The following is a 17629-nucleotide window of genomic DNA, read 5'->3' as shown; positions in this document are numbered from 1 at the left end:
ACCGGCAAAGTATCTTGCTCAAGGTTCAAACATTACAAAAGAGGAGTGAATAAGTACTAGCAGTCAGGCTACAAGCATTAGTACCTAATTCTTTGTCCTGGATAGGAGGTACTTCCCTGGTTTCCCAGGGGGCAAGAGTTCAGAGGTAGCTGATGAATGATTTCTGTGTGTGAATGATCTCTACATCGTGTGGATGCTTCATGGCAGGTCTGCCTAGTGGTTAGCCTGGATCCTTCTTTCTCTGGCCAAACCTGACTACCCACATCTCTCCGTAGCATACCAGCTGCTTTGCCCACAGCTCTCTAATCCCTTGCCTGATATCCTCTCCCTCATTTGCCCCTATTTGGTTTATATTCGCTCTCTCTGTCTCTCTGTGTCTCTGTCTCTGTCTCTCTTTTTCCTTTCTCTATCATCTGTCTTGTCTCTCTCAGATAATTTCATACCTATATAACATGGATTGTAATTACTATAACCTCTCCAATCTCTCTCCTGCCCCCACAATCCATATCACTTTCTCATATGTCCACTTCCTGCATATACAACATTTTCTCCTCTTACTGTTGTTAATTTGTTTCATTGTTTGTTTTATTTTGGATTTTTCTTGAGACCCACTGACTTTCACCAGGATCACTGTGTGACCACAGGTTCGTATCTATCGATCAGAGTCCTAGTCCTGGAATAAAGCTGTCTTACAGTGTCTGGTTTGGCACTCTGATCTTTTTCTTTAGCTCGAGAGTGTTTCTTCTTGCCTGTTCCTTTTCATGTTGTAGTTATCACGCATTCTCTCTCAGGCTGACAGTCCTTTGAGGATAAGATGTGCATTCTTGCTCTACATAGTGAGGCTAGGTTTATACTTTAAAAAGATTCACCCTTTTAACGGTTTTGAAAAATGACCATGTAAATGTTTTAACTGTCACAATCAAAAATAGATAGCAGCTCTGTCATCCCAGCAAGCCCCTTCTTCCATCTGTCCTCAGAGTTTTGCACTTCTAGAAATTTATAGAATGACATGGAATACCATGCAGCCTTCCTGTTTGACCTCGTTCACCAGTGAGTGGTTTGCAAGTTGACCTGCTTCCCCCCAGGTATCAGCATCTGACCTATTTATACTGCCATGCGAGTGTCCATTATCTGGACAAGCCCATTGGTTTTCAGTTGGTCACTAATCGGAATAAAAGCTTTATGATCCTGTGGAGGTCGTCTGTGTAGTTTATGTTTGAATTTCTCAAGTCTTAATCACACAGGATTAGAATTGCCCGGCAGTTTTATAAAAAGCAAACAGAGTCCTAACTAAACCGTTTATCACTTTATATCATTTTCCATTTTTAGTAGCAACAATGCGGATTCCAGTTGCTCCGTCTGAATGTGGCACTGCCTCCCTCACTGTCGCTACTTGAGCAGCAGCACGCTGAGAGCCTGCTGCACGTTTAATGTAAATGCCTCTGATATCCATCCGGGCTGGGTACATTTCCCTGTTCATAATTTATCTTTATATATTTATTTGTTGACAGTTCTGTTAAGTTGCTGGTCATTTTTATTAAACTGCTTATCTTCTTCTTAGAGAATTCTAAATGTTGTTTATATATTTTGGAAACAAGCCTTTGATGTGATGTTTCCTAAATAATTTTTTCCAGTCTGCAGCTCTTCAAAATTATTCTTCTGAGGAATGACTTTTTTTTTAAAAAAAGTTTATCATTTTATAATATTTTATTTTTCAAGTATTTTATTTTATCTGGTACACTTCATGTCCCTTCTAGTAATCTAATCCAAGGACACTGGAGTGGTTTTTTTATGATTTCTTATAACAATTTTATAATTTATATTTATATGCACAGAACTTTGCAAGTTCTGTTTAGAGACAGTTGTTATGGATGCGGGGTAGTAAGACTGATGTTTCTTTTAAGGTATACAAATATTTTTTTTCCTCAGGAGAATTTAACAAAAAGCCTACCCATTTCTCAATGAATCCTTTGTGGGCAGTGAATTCACCACTGCGATGTGTTTATTACCGGACTTAGATCTTTCCAGTGAGCTACATGCCCACCTCTTTATCAGGGCCCGCACTATCTTGACTCTGCAGCGTGAGAAACCTTAATATCAAGTAGTGTAAATGTCCCAACTTTTTTCTCTTCAAAATTATTTTGGCAATGTCATCTCTTTTTTTACTAGCATATGGATTTAAATTTTTCAGTATAAAAATTCCTGCTGGTACTTTTAAAAAGACATTTAAATTCTTTATCCCATTTCCTCTCCCAAGTTCTGAGATGGTATCCATGGAGCTTTTTTGGCTCTTAGGTCAGTTCTGGGGATATTTTGTCATGTTTCTATTGAGTCTCCCAATTCCTGACCACTGTTTCTACATTCAGAACTCTAAATCCACTCAGCAGAAGCCTGAATTTCAGAGCGTAAAGACCTCACATGTATTTTATGAGCGTTATTCCTAAGTGTTTTGTGCTTTTGATACTATTGTAACAGTACTTTTTATTTGAAATTTCACTTATCCATAGTCAGTACCTACACGTTGTACTTTTATTGTGTTGTTTTATTGACTGTGTTTCTTAGGACTTTATGTGATGCACTTCTTAGATCTTACTGGAATGTTCCAGCCTATAGAGGCTTGAAACTGGAGATCATGTTTTTTTGGGTAAGAAGACAGTTTCACCTTTTCCATTGAAAACTGATTCTTTTCTTATTTATTGCATTGGTTTGAACCACCAGTTAAATGTCACTGTATCTGAAGAGTAGACAAATTGAATTGTCCTGTTTATGTGGAAATGGCATCCAGTATTTACTATTAAGCATGAAGTTACCTTTAGGATTTAGTAAACATTCTTTAACAGATTGAGAAACCTATTTCATTGTTCTTCAGTAGATATATTTATACAGAGATGTTGAATTTTTCCAATTTTTGAAAATAATTTCCCCATTCTACTTCAATGTTCAGAATGCTTTCTGTATATTTTATGGATAGTGTGTGTTTTGTGTGTGTATGTATGTTTGTGGTATGTGTGTGTGCAGGAGAGGGGGGGGTGAGGCCAACATTTAAGTATGTGGAAGAATAAAATGGACTGAGGATCTTGTTGGTGTTAAATGATAATTGAATTACATTTACCTAAACTCCTCCTTGAATTTTTCATAAATGACTTGAGAAATAAACATTTCTGTTTTATAAACAGGGAATAGATAAGGGTGGAATTATTAAAAAATTTATACACAATGGAGTGTGAAAGTCCCTATTTATTTCTCAGTAGAAACCTAAGGCAAGCATTAAGTTCATAGGTGAAAAATATCTACAAAGGAGGCTGCTTCCAATATGATGAAGCATGATCCACATTGAGAGAGAATAAGGGACCTATTTGATTTCCATCTATTTGAATAGATATTGTTCTTGGAATGACCACTGAACTACTACTAAGAAAAAAGTATTTCATTTCCAATACTTGCCTTAGCTTTGTGTCTTCATTACTTTACTATTGCAGTAATAAAACACCATGACCAAGGCAACTTATTAGAAAATATTTAAATTGGACTCATAGTTTCAAAGGGTCAGATGGTGAAGTGAAGGGATGATGGCAGTAAGAGCTTTGAGTTGACATCTTAGTCGGTAGGTAGGAAGCAAAGGTGTGACAGAGACAGAAACAGAAGCATGAGTCCTTTGAAGTCTCAAAGCCTGCCCCCAGTGACACACCTCCTCTAACAAGGCTACACCTCCTAGTCCTTCCGAAACAGTTCTACTAGCTGGAGACCAATTCTTCAAACACATAAACCTGTGGGGAACAGTCGCGTTCAAACCACGACACTATTATTGGTTATTGTTTTCCAACCCTAAGGATTTGGTCTATAGCCTAAGCATAGACATTATTTTAACCTATTAAGATGAAAACAGCAGTCAAACTTGAAAACAACAAAAAGATTTGAAGAAATCAGAATGTGGAGGAGAAGTCAGACAACTCCATCCATGTTTGCATTTTTATTTTCCAAATGGGACAGTTAAGCTCTTTTGAGTCTCAGTTCCTCCCCTGTGAAATGAGATACAAATTCTCACCACTGTAATGGTTATAAGGATTAGTGAGCCTTGGCTGTGAGATGGCTCAGTGGGAAAAGGTTCTTGCTGCCAAGCCTGAGAACCTGAGTTTGCCCCACAGAACACATGAAGTGAGAGGAGAGAACTGATTCTCTCTCTGTTTTGCTCTGACCTGCATGCATGGACTGTGGAACACACATGAGCACACATGTAGATACACTAAAGAAAATGATAAATAAATAAATGTGAAAGAGGATTAGTCAACCCATATGCATTAAATGACTAAAATGAAGTAGCCATCTGACAATAGCAGCTGGGACAGAAATAGAGGGAGGCAGACCTGTAAGTAGAAGGAAATCAGCCTCCCATCAGGGAGCAGCCTCAGCTTTCGAGCCCCTTCCATGCAGAAGCTATCACTGCCCAGAGGCCACAATGAGTCTGATAATGAAAAGACAGAGGTTCTGAATCCAGCACAGGGTATCTGAGTGACAGGATGTCCTGTGTGTCACATCATCGCCCACATCTTGTAGTTGAAGGCATTGAAACTCACTCAATAACACCGAGGAGTGACTAAGCCAGAGTTGAAACCTGAAGCATGCCTGCATTGAGCCAGGTGGCACAGTGGATCAGAAACTCTAGGTGAGCTCCCGGTGTCTGCTCCTTACACATTTCTAATGAATAGGCCCCTAGGTTTAATTAAGGAAAAAAGAGATTAATTGTTTCTCCCAACAGCTGCAAATTATTTACATTGCATTTGTGTTGATGGCTAATAAAAGAGCACAGGAGTATGGGGACAGCCCCGAATGGCTGTAATTCTTACGGAGTCCATAATGAAGTGCAGGTTGGAACAACAGAATGTAAGAATGGATGAGCCTACTGCCCCATGCATACCTGAAATGGGCAGAGCTGCTCTCTGCTCTGAGAAGGATTCAATCAGCAGAAATGGATCTCTGGGGCTCGGACTTGAGACTAGTTTGGCACGTATCCCTGCCCCAGCAGACTGCCAACCACTCATTGCTGGGGAATGGGTGAGAAACGGGAAGATGGAAAGATGGTGATTTAGGTGTGGTCCCCCACCAATCCTGGGACAGCTCTTAAATGAACTTTTGATGGATGATGGATTGGGAAAGGGCAACAGAATTAATCTCAATTCTCTGAGCTCTTGACTCTCCATGGCTACTGAAAAGTTGGTATAATCCATTACAATAACGTGGTATTCCATGAACTTTTCCCGGAGAGCTGTGAACAAACATGGGCTCACCTCAGGTGGGGCAGCAATGACAGGCCAAATTAACTGTTCAAGTTGTAGCTAGTCCGGTGAACTAATGAATGTATTGAGCTTACTTGCAGTGAGGAGGTACTTCCCATAATGTGTTACCCCCAAACATTCATGTGGCCAAAACCCTTCAACTCAGCGTGGATGAAGACTCCTCCATGGCTGTGTAGGTAGAAGATCCCTTCATTTAGTCTTCCACATGCAGCTGGGGCAGGATTGCATGTTGCCGGGAGGGGTTCCATGAAGGAGTAGGAATCTTTGGTGAGAGCCTAATGACATGCCTCCTGGGAGGGAACCTCAATAGGGCCAACATGAGGGATCCCAGTGTGCAGTCGTATTGGCTTTCATTTAGATTGTTATGGTTGTCATGCTCTGGGGACAGCATTCTGCAGGGTGTGTCTGTTGTACGTGTGAAATAATAAATGTATTTTTGTGTTTGTGAATATCTTTGGTATATGGTGACATGCTAATTTTTTGGTCCACTGTGAAACATGTAGTCATCTTGAGAAAGGCATTCTTCATAGAAACATTTCTCTTTACCATTTTTTACAATGGTCACACCTATTTCACAGATTGCTATGGGGAAGATACATGAACACAACTTGGAATCTATGAGTATGGGGGGGCATATTAGGTTGGTGTGTTATTTTCCTTTTTTAAGGTGCCTGCTTTGCCTCCTTAATTCTGTGGGTATGTGTGAAGGATTTAAAAGAATGACCAAGAAGTTCACAGTGGAAGGGCCCCTATTGAATGTACATGGAATGTTGACTGGCTATGGAAGGGTATTTTCTTGGAGGATGAGCTGAAATGCCCTTGTAGACATCCAAATGGCATCATAGGGATCAAACAAAAATTAGACAACACTCTCCAAGGAGATGAATGGCTTAGTGGTAGAAGTTGAATATTCACCAGAGATGTCTACATGTGAACATACAAAATCTTGTAATACCTTATCTCAACCTTCTAGCCATTGTTAGTCCTTATTAGTATATTACAATTGCTTGGTGTGCTTCCTGTGTAGTATCATACCCTGATACTTTCAGGCAAATGAAAAAGTACTGTGTCACACTGTTGGATGCCTGACATCTAAAATGAAGGTATTTCAAAACCATTCTTCATCGGTGCACTGGGAAATGATCAAGTGGAAACTCCCATCCTGGATAGTACCTAATGACCAGTAGAAGCACAATTTTGTGTGTGCGTGTGTGTGTGTGTGTGTGTGTGTGTGTGTGTGTGTGTGTGTGTGTGTTCATGGTGCTGGTACATATCTCCTGTAAGAGGAGACCATAGGTCAAGCTTGAATGTCATTCTTCAGGTACTGCACATCTTATATTATATCATCATCATCATCATCATCATCATCATCATCATCATCATCATCATCATCATCATCATACAGGGTTATTCATCAGGGCCTGGTACTCATTTATAGACAGGATATCCAGAAAGTCCCAGGATCCACCTGTCTCTGCCTCCCTAGTTCTGAGAGAGGAGCATCGGCCTCCATGCCTAGCATTTTGCCTAAGATCTGATCTGAGGATCAAACTGGTTTTAATGCTTATATAGCAAGCACTTTACCGATGAGTTCTTTTGCCAGGCCAGCTCCAATCTTTCCCAGTGTGTTTCTTGTGTGCTTGGCTGTCTCTAGGTGAAAATCCCTCCACCCCCACTTTTTAAAAAAGATTTGATATATGTGAGTACACTCTCACTGTCTTTAGACACACCAGAAGAAGGCATCAGATTCCATTACAGATGGTTGTGAGCCACCATATGGTGGCTGGGAATTGAACTCAGGACCTCTGGAAAAGCAGTCAGTGCTCTTAACCTCTAAGCCATCTCTCCAGCACCCTCACCCCCTTTTAAAATATTAGTTTTTATTTTATGTGCTTGGATATTTTTGGCTGCATGGATGCCTTTGTTCCATGTCTAGGTACCATGCCTGTGCAGTGTCCACAGAAGCCAGAAGAAGATGCCAGATCCCCTTAAAACAGAAATTATAGATAGTTGTGAGTCATCACGTAGGTGCTTGGAATTGAACTGTGGTCCTCTAGAAGAGCAATCAGTGCTCTTAACCACTGAGCCGTCCCTCCACCCTCCCTTCCCAGCCCCTGAAATTTTCCCCTTTTAAAAGGGACACCAGTCATTATTATTGAGGATCTACCGTAGTAGCCCCATTTTAATATAGATTACTTCTGTAAAGATTTTATTTCTAAATAAGGACAAATATTGAGGCACAGAAGTCATCATGCCAACATAATTTTTGGATGTACTACATTAAGCCTGTAGCATGTTAGATATATACTTAAGTATGCAGTTGTTCGTTAGACAATATATGAATTGAATCGGTCAGTTTATTGAAGAGAAATTTTAATTGATATATAACAGACCATTTGAATAATCTTGAAATCATCAGAAAATAGTGTCTGTTGACTATTGACATATATATGGGGAAATGTACATATGTGTTTCATATATGCATTTATGTTAATCTACTAACGATATCTACAGATGGACTCAGTCGAGGTCAGAATTTCTAGCACACAGCATAATCTGCTGGTTTCTTGACTGATAATGAGTTTTAATTCAGAAAGATCTAATAGGCAACATTAGAAATTTAACTCTTAATATCCGTCTATATTGATGGGTGTGCCATAAGGCTGTAGACACACGTCCCTGAATCTTTTCTACATAATAAGCAGGCTAATGTTTTATGACCAAGGTTGTTGGGTCTGTGATGTCACAAATATGAAACATTGGTGGTCCTATTTTATATCAATTATTCGTATGATCATCTTTTTGTTTTTGTGTTCTTTCTAGTCAATAAACACAAGCCATGGATCGAGACATCATATCATGGAGTCATAACTGAGAACAATGATACAGTCATCTTGGACCCTCCTCTTGTAGCCCTGGACAAAGACGCCCCAGTGCCATTTGCAGGTAGGATGACTGGTATCTTAATATGTTCAGGCAGGACTCATTCTGGAGGCCTGATGCCAAACCTCCACAAAGCTGAGCTGGGACCTAAAAGCTATTGTCACCACCCTATGTTCAGATGGCCTGTGATTTTCATGCTATGTGTCTCTTCTCCTTGCCAGTGTGGACTCTTTATCTCCTTATGATTATTCTCCTTAACATTGCTTCCCAGGGAAGACACATGTTCTCTTTTGTGTGTGTTTGCTTTTGCTGTTTTGGTTTTCTTGGAGACAGAGTCTCTCTACTTAACTGGCTATCCTGGAACTCGCTATGTAGACCAGGCTGGTCATGACCTCACAGAGATCAACCTCGCTCTGCCTCTCTCTTCCAAGTACTATGATTGAAGACTTGTGCTTCATGCCTGCTTTTGTTCTTCTAAGAGGTGATAAATCACTGAGGTGGCCCCTGGAGTTGGATGAGTTAACCTGGTGAAATGCCATGGGAGAATTTTGCTCCTGGAGAGATGGCTCATAGACATGAATAAGTGTGGAAATCACTGCCCCCACTAGCTACATACCACACGAGGACATGTATCTTGGTAGATTGGGAAGAAACAGAAAGTAAAAAGTATCAAAAGAGATTGCTAAAGGTAAGATGGCACTGTGCCCATGATCTTCAACAGGAGTCTGGCTTTTAGAGGAGGAATTTGAAGTCAGGGTGACTTTGCCCTTTGTGCTTTTTGGCTAGAGAGATGTCTTGTGTCTTCAAGGCTAGTACTGTTCTCACCCTGATGTCCTGCAAAGGTCAGACTCCAGAAAGGGTGTGTGTAGGATACTACACTACCAACTGCTTCCATGGATTTGTGTAAAGACAAGGAAAAGGGCAAATCCTTGGGTAGGAGGCCTTAGACAAAGAATGTCTGAAGATGCCTGAATCACGAGGAATATTGTTAACATTTTATAACTGTCAAGAGAAAGACAGGAAATTTAATGAAGGTTTTCAAGACCTCTAGAAGATTGCTTTATGATCGATGGGTGCCAGGCAGGGGTTTTCACCATGATGAAGTCTATTTTTTCTGACAGTTTGTCTGCTACATTATGAGCTACTTGAGCAGAAAAAAAAATGACTCTTTTGCACTTTTAAGAGAGATGCTCTGTGAAGGCCTTTTATTCATTATAGAACATTATAAAGTCGGGAGTGAGGGGCTGGGTTAAACTCGGTGTTATGTGAAGATAAGCCCATAAGCATTCGTACGGAGAAGGGGAAAGACTCTTAGGAGGCATTATCTTTATTTTATGTAGAATGGTAACTACCAAGGGCACCTAACTGTGACTTCTATGATGTTTAAGGTTGGGGAATCTTCAAACATCTTACAAATGTCCTCTAACCAAGTGACACGTTGAAGTATAACTCTTATGCCATTTTTTTCTACAAAAGATAAGGTTCTACTCCCTACCTTTCTTCAATAGCCTAGAAACAATCTACCTCATGTTATTTCTGGGCATAACTAATATGGTCATGGGATTAACCAATGCCTTTTTACAGTGTCTAAAAATAAGATTTTTGAAGGAAATATCAGCAAAAAATGTTTGGGTCATGGTACTGTTTGGTTTGCCATTCAATGTGTGCTTTAAAAATAGATACAACGATTAGAAACTGATAGATTTATTATAAAAATGCAAGATTCTGGTTAATCTCTGTGAATCAGATCTTACATACAGAAAGCTGAGTTTGTCTCCTCTGGTTCTTTCTGTTCTCCCTCCCTCCCTCTCTTCCTCTTTCTCTCCTTCCTTCTCTGTCTCTCCCTCCTTCCCTTCCTTCTGTCCTAAGAAGCAGCATTTATCTGGGCTGACCTGGAATTCAGGATAGATCCCAGGTTTCCGTCAAACCTGTGATTTCTGGCCATAGCCATCTGGGTCCTGGAGTCACAGATGTGTATCACAGCCCCCAGTTGGCTCCCTCTTTCATGTATGTGTGAACCCCAGAACCCACCCTTTCTCTCACAGTTTATACACAGAGTCCTTCCTACTGTCTGTGGGTGTTGACCTCTCTTTCCAGCATAACCGTGTAAACTGCTTGGCAAACTCCCAGGAAGTCAGGGTGTCCCTTGGTCACTCCAGTGATGGGAGGCAGAGGAATCCATAGATGATCAACGTGTCTGACTATTCCTTATGCCCACCCTGAACGGAACCCTTTTTGTGTCCAGTTGTGAGCAAGGAACTAAAGTCCACAGTAAAGTGACCACTCCCAACAGAGAGACCACAGGAAAAAGACATTTCAATTCAAGCCAATCTGATATTTGAGAGTTTATATTCATAGCAGATTACTTAGCTTTCTCAGTTTGGGGGAGGGTTGGCTTACCAACAATTTAAAAATTCACCTGGAAATTCACCAAAGCATTTCTTAAGTTGAAGCCCCATCAAGTGCCTTAAACTTGAATTTGTAGTTTATCAGATGTGCTCACAGTTGTTGAGGCATGTTTTGAAACTGAAATTTGCCCCTCAGCCAAGCCCTGAGTAGCTATTTCCAACCCGAGACAATTTCTCTACTCCACCTGTTATTTTTGCAGCTGCCTTAAAAAAAGAAATCTGGCTTAATGCATCAAAATATAATCTGCCAAGCTCTTAAGAGTAAAAAATAAAGGTGCTTTTTTACTATGGTCAAAGCTATTTTTCTCAGTATTATTTATGGCCAGCTGTAAGACAGGACACAGACACTAGCCATCCATCCATGCTACGGGCATTTATTTTTAAAACATTTATCTTAAAAAGAAAATACTGAAGATTTATTTCAGATCCCTATCATTCTCATAAAATTGAAAAATTTATATCTGCCTGCTTCATCACCCTCCAAGTCAGCTGGAGCTTTCAGTTCCCCTTATCGACCACTCCTGCACTGGGGGTCACTTTCCCCAACCTTCTGCCTGGATCTTTTCTTCCTGTCGAGCAGGTGAACTGAGCTCTGTGAAAGACCATTCCCTTTAAATCATTTTTGTTCAATTTTCTTTCTCTTATCTTCTCTTACCTTTTAGGATTTTTAGGAAAAAAAATTCTTCTACAAAAAAAAAATCTGTTGAAAAATAATTTAGAATTATACACTATTGTAAGCAGTGTTCTTTAAGTAAAAAGAAAAGCATTGGCTGTAGGAAACATGGAATGTACTATTACGTGCCCATAAAAAAGCACAGAGCAATGCATACAGCTACACCTTCCCACAGTTAGAGACTCAGCATTTCAGTAGGTCTCCTTTCAATCATGTTGTCTATCCCTTGTTAAAAATTATTATCATCTCTTGCATTTAATATTAAGATTGAGTGTTAATTAATAACATCAACACAATAAGTACCCTAATGAATGTTCCAGAGTTTGCCTTCTCCCTATTGGAAATGTATATATTTCTATTTTGTTATAACACACCTGCCTTTCTGAGTCTATTGGCTATGTGTTTTCTTTTTTTCTATTTTTCGGAGCTGGGGACCGAACCCAGGGCCTTGCATTTGCTAGGCAAGCACTCTACCACTGAGCTAAATCCCCAGCCCTGGCTATGTGTTTTCAATGGTACGATTAATTGCTCAAACATTTGCAAGCTCCCAAAACACGTTAGATTGCTCTCCCAAAAGTTGTCTGACTTTGTAATCCTATTCACACCACCTGAGTCCTCCTTCTCTGGCCCCATGTTGCTCACTCTAATGATGAATTGGTGACAGCGTCACAGAGTAACTGTATTAGCTTTAATAACATTATCTGTGAATGAGCTAGACTTTCCAGGGTTCTTCTTTGGATGACATATAAAAAATGCTCCAAATGTGGTGTGTGTTTAATACTTTTGTGTTTCCTTTTCCGGCCTTTTCTCCTTGTTCATTTTATGGAAGAATTACCTAATTGGCATTGAGGGTAAGCAACTTGCCCAGTATTCTAGGATAGGTGAACTTGTGGGAGAGACAGGAGCCTGTCTTCTGTAGGACACACTGAATTCCCTGTCTCTATGACTTTGTTCCAAATCCTTGTCATATTTGACCAGAAAAACCTCCAGGAGACTTCAGCCAGCTCCATTAGACTTGCTTGGCTTACTTCTCAACTCAGAGCCTGAGCTCTGTAGACTTGACCTTCTTAAAGAATCAGACACAGAAAATCCTTAAGTAATAATGGAAATCCCATCCATTGCATGACAAAAAATGATAATGAAAGCAAGCTGGGCACACGGTGAACTTATTAATTTCTACATGTGCCCCACTGAGGCCTGTTAGGAAACTGTGGAGACTTTTAAATTTGAAGGGAATTAGATTGCTTTTCAGAGATAATAGAAGTACTACTCATTTGTCTACATTGGGCCAGTCTGGACTTGTCTCTTGTAAGGACAGGGCTGCAGGATGATCAGGCATAATTGGCTTGCTTCTCAGCCTGGGTGCGTCTCTGAAGGCTGCCTAGAAAATTGTCTAGAATATGATTCGACCTGGTTTGATTAGCTGGTTACCATGCTGGATGTGTCAAGGACTGCTCTTCTTTCATAGTTAACTCCGTTTTTCTTCCTATTCAGTTCAGTGTCTGTCTTCCTACCTATCTGTGGACCTGTCCAGGGACCTGGCTTCCATCTAGGGCTCCATAGGAGCCTGATGGCAGAGACCTTCCAGGTTTTAGTTGGCCATGATATTTTATAATAAGCAGGGAAGGTGAGGGTCATAATCATTCATTACTTCTATTATTTTTAGATAGATAACATCATTGTATACTTTATAATGTATATTATGTTTAAAACCATATCAATATATTGTAGACTACTTAAATCTAACTAAGAGGCAAATACACCATCTCAAATAGTGTGATATGAGCACACTGTCACAACACTATGTGTTATCAAACTGGCAAAAAGTAAAACCTTGGAGATGGGCCTCTGGCCATGCCTAAGAGAGCATTTCAAAGCCGAAGTAGGAAGGTCAATGTGAGTGGCATCGTTTCATTTCATGAATAAAAAAGAGGGAGGGAGCTGAACAGCTCACATGCACCTTGTGCTCTCTGTTTCCTGACTACGGTTGCCATGTCTCCTAAGGCAGTCTTAAGCTCCTGCCACTGTGAGTTTACTGCAAGATGGACTTCTAACCTGGGACTGTGAGCTGAAATGAACTCTCTGTCCTTTCAGTTGCTTTTGCCAGAGTATTTTGTTACAGGAACAGAAAAGAAAGGGAGACACCGACTTGTCGTCTTTTCATGATAGGATATCACACCCAGCCTACTTTCTCCAAGAGTAATATATTACCACAAACTATAATCACCTTGTTCAACAGTAGATCTCTTAAATGCATCATTTCAATTACACGGCAACTGCGTATCCTCTGGCCAACACAGCCTCAGCCCGCCAGCCTCTGGTGACCACCATTGTAGTCTCTAAATCTGCTATCAGCATTCTTTAAATTCCACCAAAGAGGGAAATCAGCTGCATTTGTCTATTTTTGCAGGCTTGTGTCCTGTATGAGACACACACGTTCTTGCATTTAGTCTGTCTGCACTTGCTAACTTTATAATCTCAAGAGTTGTCACTAAACTCGTCCAAGGAAGCGTTCATAATGGAGGCATTCATAGCACCTACTCCTGGGATTAATATATGGATATAATTAGATATTAATGAAAACTGCCCGGAGCCCTGTCTGGCAGCCAAAAGTGTCTAATAAATCATAGTTGTGTTAGTCATAGCCATGGTGATGATGAGGATCATCAGAGTAATTGTGATTCTTGTAATCGTCGATAAGCCATAAGTGTTTGCTTCCTCTTGGTTGATTACAATGGTGCAATTATAATCTGCGATGTTGACAAAAGAAAGGGAGGCAGAAGTCTAGAGTCTGTTCTAAGGCTCGATATAGTCACCCAATCAGACTGTTGTCTCAATTCCTTAGTGGCATGGTAGCATGGAAATGACCAGACAAATTATAGTTTGAAGATTGTGTTCGGCTCCATAAATAAATATCAGCTAGCTAGTAATGAATATTCTTACATTCTACCCATAATTTATTCCTATGAAATGACCTATCACAAGCTACATTTTCCAAGAACTGCAAACCATGTACTTGTTTATTATAAACGCACACATACACATACATGTGCCTGTCATTCAGTTGATTGCAATTCAGTCCTCACCAGCTGGTGAAGAGGAAGACCCACTGCTATGGTTCTGTTTTGCAAATAAGGAAATGGAACTTTAGGAAGTTTTATGAACTTCTCTGGTTCATCTCCTCAAGTCCAAGCTCTCAGGCCTCAGGTCTTACCGTCTCTTCTTCACTCTGTCAGCTGTCCATTGTGGGAGGCTGTTATTGCTGGCTTTTGATGATCTGTGTAGCATCAGACTTAGCCTTACTAAATGTCAATCACATGCTATGTTCTTCCCATATAACTTCTGTTTGTTTGTTCTGCTCATTCGAGAAGAAATGTGTAGTTTAGGGGGTTCTTATCATCACCAGCACCTCCTGTACCTCATAATCTCTCTTGGTCAAACAAGAACAAGATCTATCACAGAGCCTTCCATAGACAACATCAAACTAAGGTTTTAATAGTGTTCTGTTGTATTTTAGTCAGGCCAGTTTCTATGGAGGTATTACTGCTATTCATTTCTGAAATTTTCATTGTAAACAATCATTGAGTTTTTTTTAAGCCAACTTATAGAAAGATATAAGCAAATATGTTTTGGTGGCTTAGAGACGCAGCACCAGTCACTCAAGAGGTCTGGGACAGGACACAGAGACACAGTGGATAAACCTCATCTTGAGGGGTCCCATCATCTGATATGTTCAGGAATGGCTGCAGGGCTGAAGCCATCTTTGGTCTATGGCCCTGTAACTCTCCAGCCTCTAGCCCTGGCAGCATAAATGTATGTATACATCAACAATTAATGAAAATGAGGCTCTTTGTGGCAAATTTGGCTTCAGTCACATGCTACGTCTTGTCTCTCACTGCCAAGAGCTGGGTTCACACCTATCTGCAGTCCACAGTTGGGGCTACTTTAGCCATCCCCTTATTTTGGGTTGTGCACATTGTTTTCAATTATTTTCCTTTTTTTAATAGAGAAAAGAATCCTTCCATTGTCTACTATATGAAATGTTTTTCTTAAATAGACCTAGCAGGTTTCATTTTGGGACTTAATTCATAAAGAGTGAATAAAAGAGATAGCTGCTTTCTTTCAGGGATGGGTTGAGGATGTGTCCTTAGACAGGGAAGATGGGGGGCTCACATCCTTCTGTACCTGGAGGACAGCACTATGCCCAAGTCCTCAGATCCCCAGGCCTCCTTGCCTATGACCAGGTTTTCACCCTCACTACAATAACTCTGATCAAAGGCTCCCATATTATACAGGAGAAACATAAAAGTTGCTTTAAAATTGAGACAATTGAGGGGTAATGGGGCCAGCTAACTATAAATAAGATGTGAGACCTAGCCATGGTGGCATGTGTGATCTCTGGGAAGGTGGCAATGGAAAATACATCTGTGGTCCTCCAGTACCAGCAAAGCTGTTATAGTGGTCATTCCCATGAGCCTGGTTCTATGAAAGCTTGGGGATCCCCCCAATCAGGCAGGGAGGGCAAGCCCCTATGTGCCCTCAGTGTAGGATAAAGTACAGATTTGGCCCTGTTCTTTTCTTTGAACTTCTGGTCTGTCAGCTTCCAGCCTTGACAGGGATGGGTATGAGAGTGGGGACATGTCTGGGGACTCTTTCTGGCCATCTCCCCAAAACATACTGTACTCTCCCCAGCTGTTCATTTCTATAATTCTAGTTTCACTTTCTTATCAGCTGATGACTGTCGATGTAGGAGGCAGGTTTCCATTCCAGTGCAAGACCTATTCACAAATCCTAGTACTTACAGCCTTCGCCTGAGTCAGGTCAAAGTGTATTTAGCCTCCTATAGAGACTGGATAATGCCCACTCTAAAGGAGATGCTGACCGGAGAGAGGGAAAGTGTCCTAGACCTTCCATAGTATAAATGTTTGAGGTCTTTGCCCCAACTGTTTCTGAAATAAATCCTTCCAAATCTTTTCTCGTGCATTTTATTCTCTCCTTCCCCATCAGTTTATCCTAGGGTCCCTGATGCTGCCTGTCTAGGTAACCTCTGCCACTATATATAACCTTATGCATTTTGTCTTTTTATTTCTCTTATGAAGGCAATTTGTAAGTTTTCAGTGTGGCAGCTTAGCCTCTGTGAGCTTCATTTGGATGACCTGTTGTCACCTTCCACTCCTGTTCTATGCCAAACCCTGTGACCCAAGTCATCTGTATGGGGCTGAGGCTCAAGACAGTATGCTGACATTACCTTCATACCTTTCTGTGTCGAGGAGGCCAAAATGAGCTCCAGTGTGGGAAAGCTTCAGGGAAACTGAGAGGGCTTTCCTCAGGGGCTACTGGGAATTCAGAACAGGGTGCAGTGGAACAAATTAGCCAGGGAAATAAGAGGGTGTGGGTTTCAGCCAGAGGAATCTGTGTCTGATCTGTGGAGAAAGCAGGCAAGGAAGGGGTTGAAGAGCTGGAACCATATGCAACCAGGAAGAAGCTTACCCAAGTGCTCTCGGTTTTTTGAAACAGGATATCACTATAATGTCTTGGCTGGCTCTGAATTGGGAGTCTTTCTGCCTCTGCTTCTTGGGTGCCATTGATATCATAGGCATGCACTCCCTAACCCAGGACTTCTTAAATGGAAGGCTCTGGCTAAATCCTACTTATGTTAGACTCCAGTTTAAGGACTGACTAGTGGGTGTTAGTGCCCATTCTCCTCAGTATGTGGATGAAGCATTCAGACAGACAACCTACCCTATTTTGCCTGGGGCCTAAGAATGTTCTAGGGTGTGGGATTATCAGCTAAAATTGGGACAGAACAGGTAAACCATAGTTGGGAACCCTGGAAAGAGTGATATGGTATTTCAGAATAAGCTTCTTGAGCATCCCATTGGGAGACACGTTGAGAGAAGCCTTTGAATGTAGAAAGTCCATATTTTCTGAGACCCTGCATTAACGACAGTGTTATAGGAAAACACGAGGAAATGTGAACAATGAAATAAAAAGCAATGGCAGGAGCGCTGCCAGCCCACGTGGTGACCGTGCAAACTGGAGACAGGTGTTCCTTTTTACAAATGACACTGTCTCACTCCACAGCACACAGCTTAGCAAGTGAAGAGAGAGGCAGCCCCTATACGTCCCCTTGGTCCTGTATCCTCATACAGAGAACAACTCGCACACAGCAGCACTGAAAATGTGGCCAAGTCTTATTGTTACTCTATTGTATACACTGTACTTACAAACCCTGCATCATTTAAGTTTTATGGCGATCCTCTAAAATAGGCACCATTATTATCTCTGTTTTATAGGATAGACTGAGGTTAAACTGGATTACACAGTTTGCCCAGGACACAGTGGTAATGAAGTTGTAATTCTAGTGCAGA

The 17629-nt window shown here is 40.9% G+C and overlaps 1 protein-coding gene across 1 annotated transcript in view; it reads left to right on the top strand.

The window, feature by feature from the left end:
- The window catches only part of LOC116907099 (calsyntenin-2-like), a 231505-nt gene extending 222628 nt beyond the window's left edge, over positions 1-8877 (top strand). The window contains exon 2 of the mRNA XM_032910067.1: positions 8118-8877. Within this exon, the coding sequence (XP_032765958.1) occupies positions 8118-8422 (305 nt within the window). The 3' untranslated portion in view covers positions 8423-8877. The remainder of the gene's footprint in view (positions 1-8117) is intronic.
- The last annotated feature ends 8752 nt before the right edge of the window (positions 8878-17629 follow it).

The sequence above is a fragment of the Rattus rattus genome, chromosome 8 (genome assembly GCF_011064425.1).
Source record: "Rattus rattus isolate New Zealand chromosome 8, Rrattus_CSIRO_v1, whole genome shotgun sequence".
Lineage (NCBI taxonomy): Eukaryota > Metazoa > Chordata > Mammalia > Rodentia > Muridae > Rattus > Rattus rattus.
Note: the sequence above shows the minus strand (reverse complement) of the source record. Positions and strands in the feature narration are given on the sequence as shown.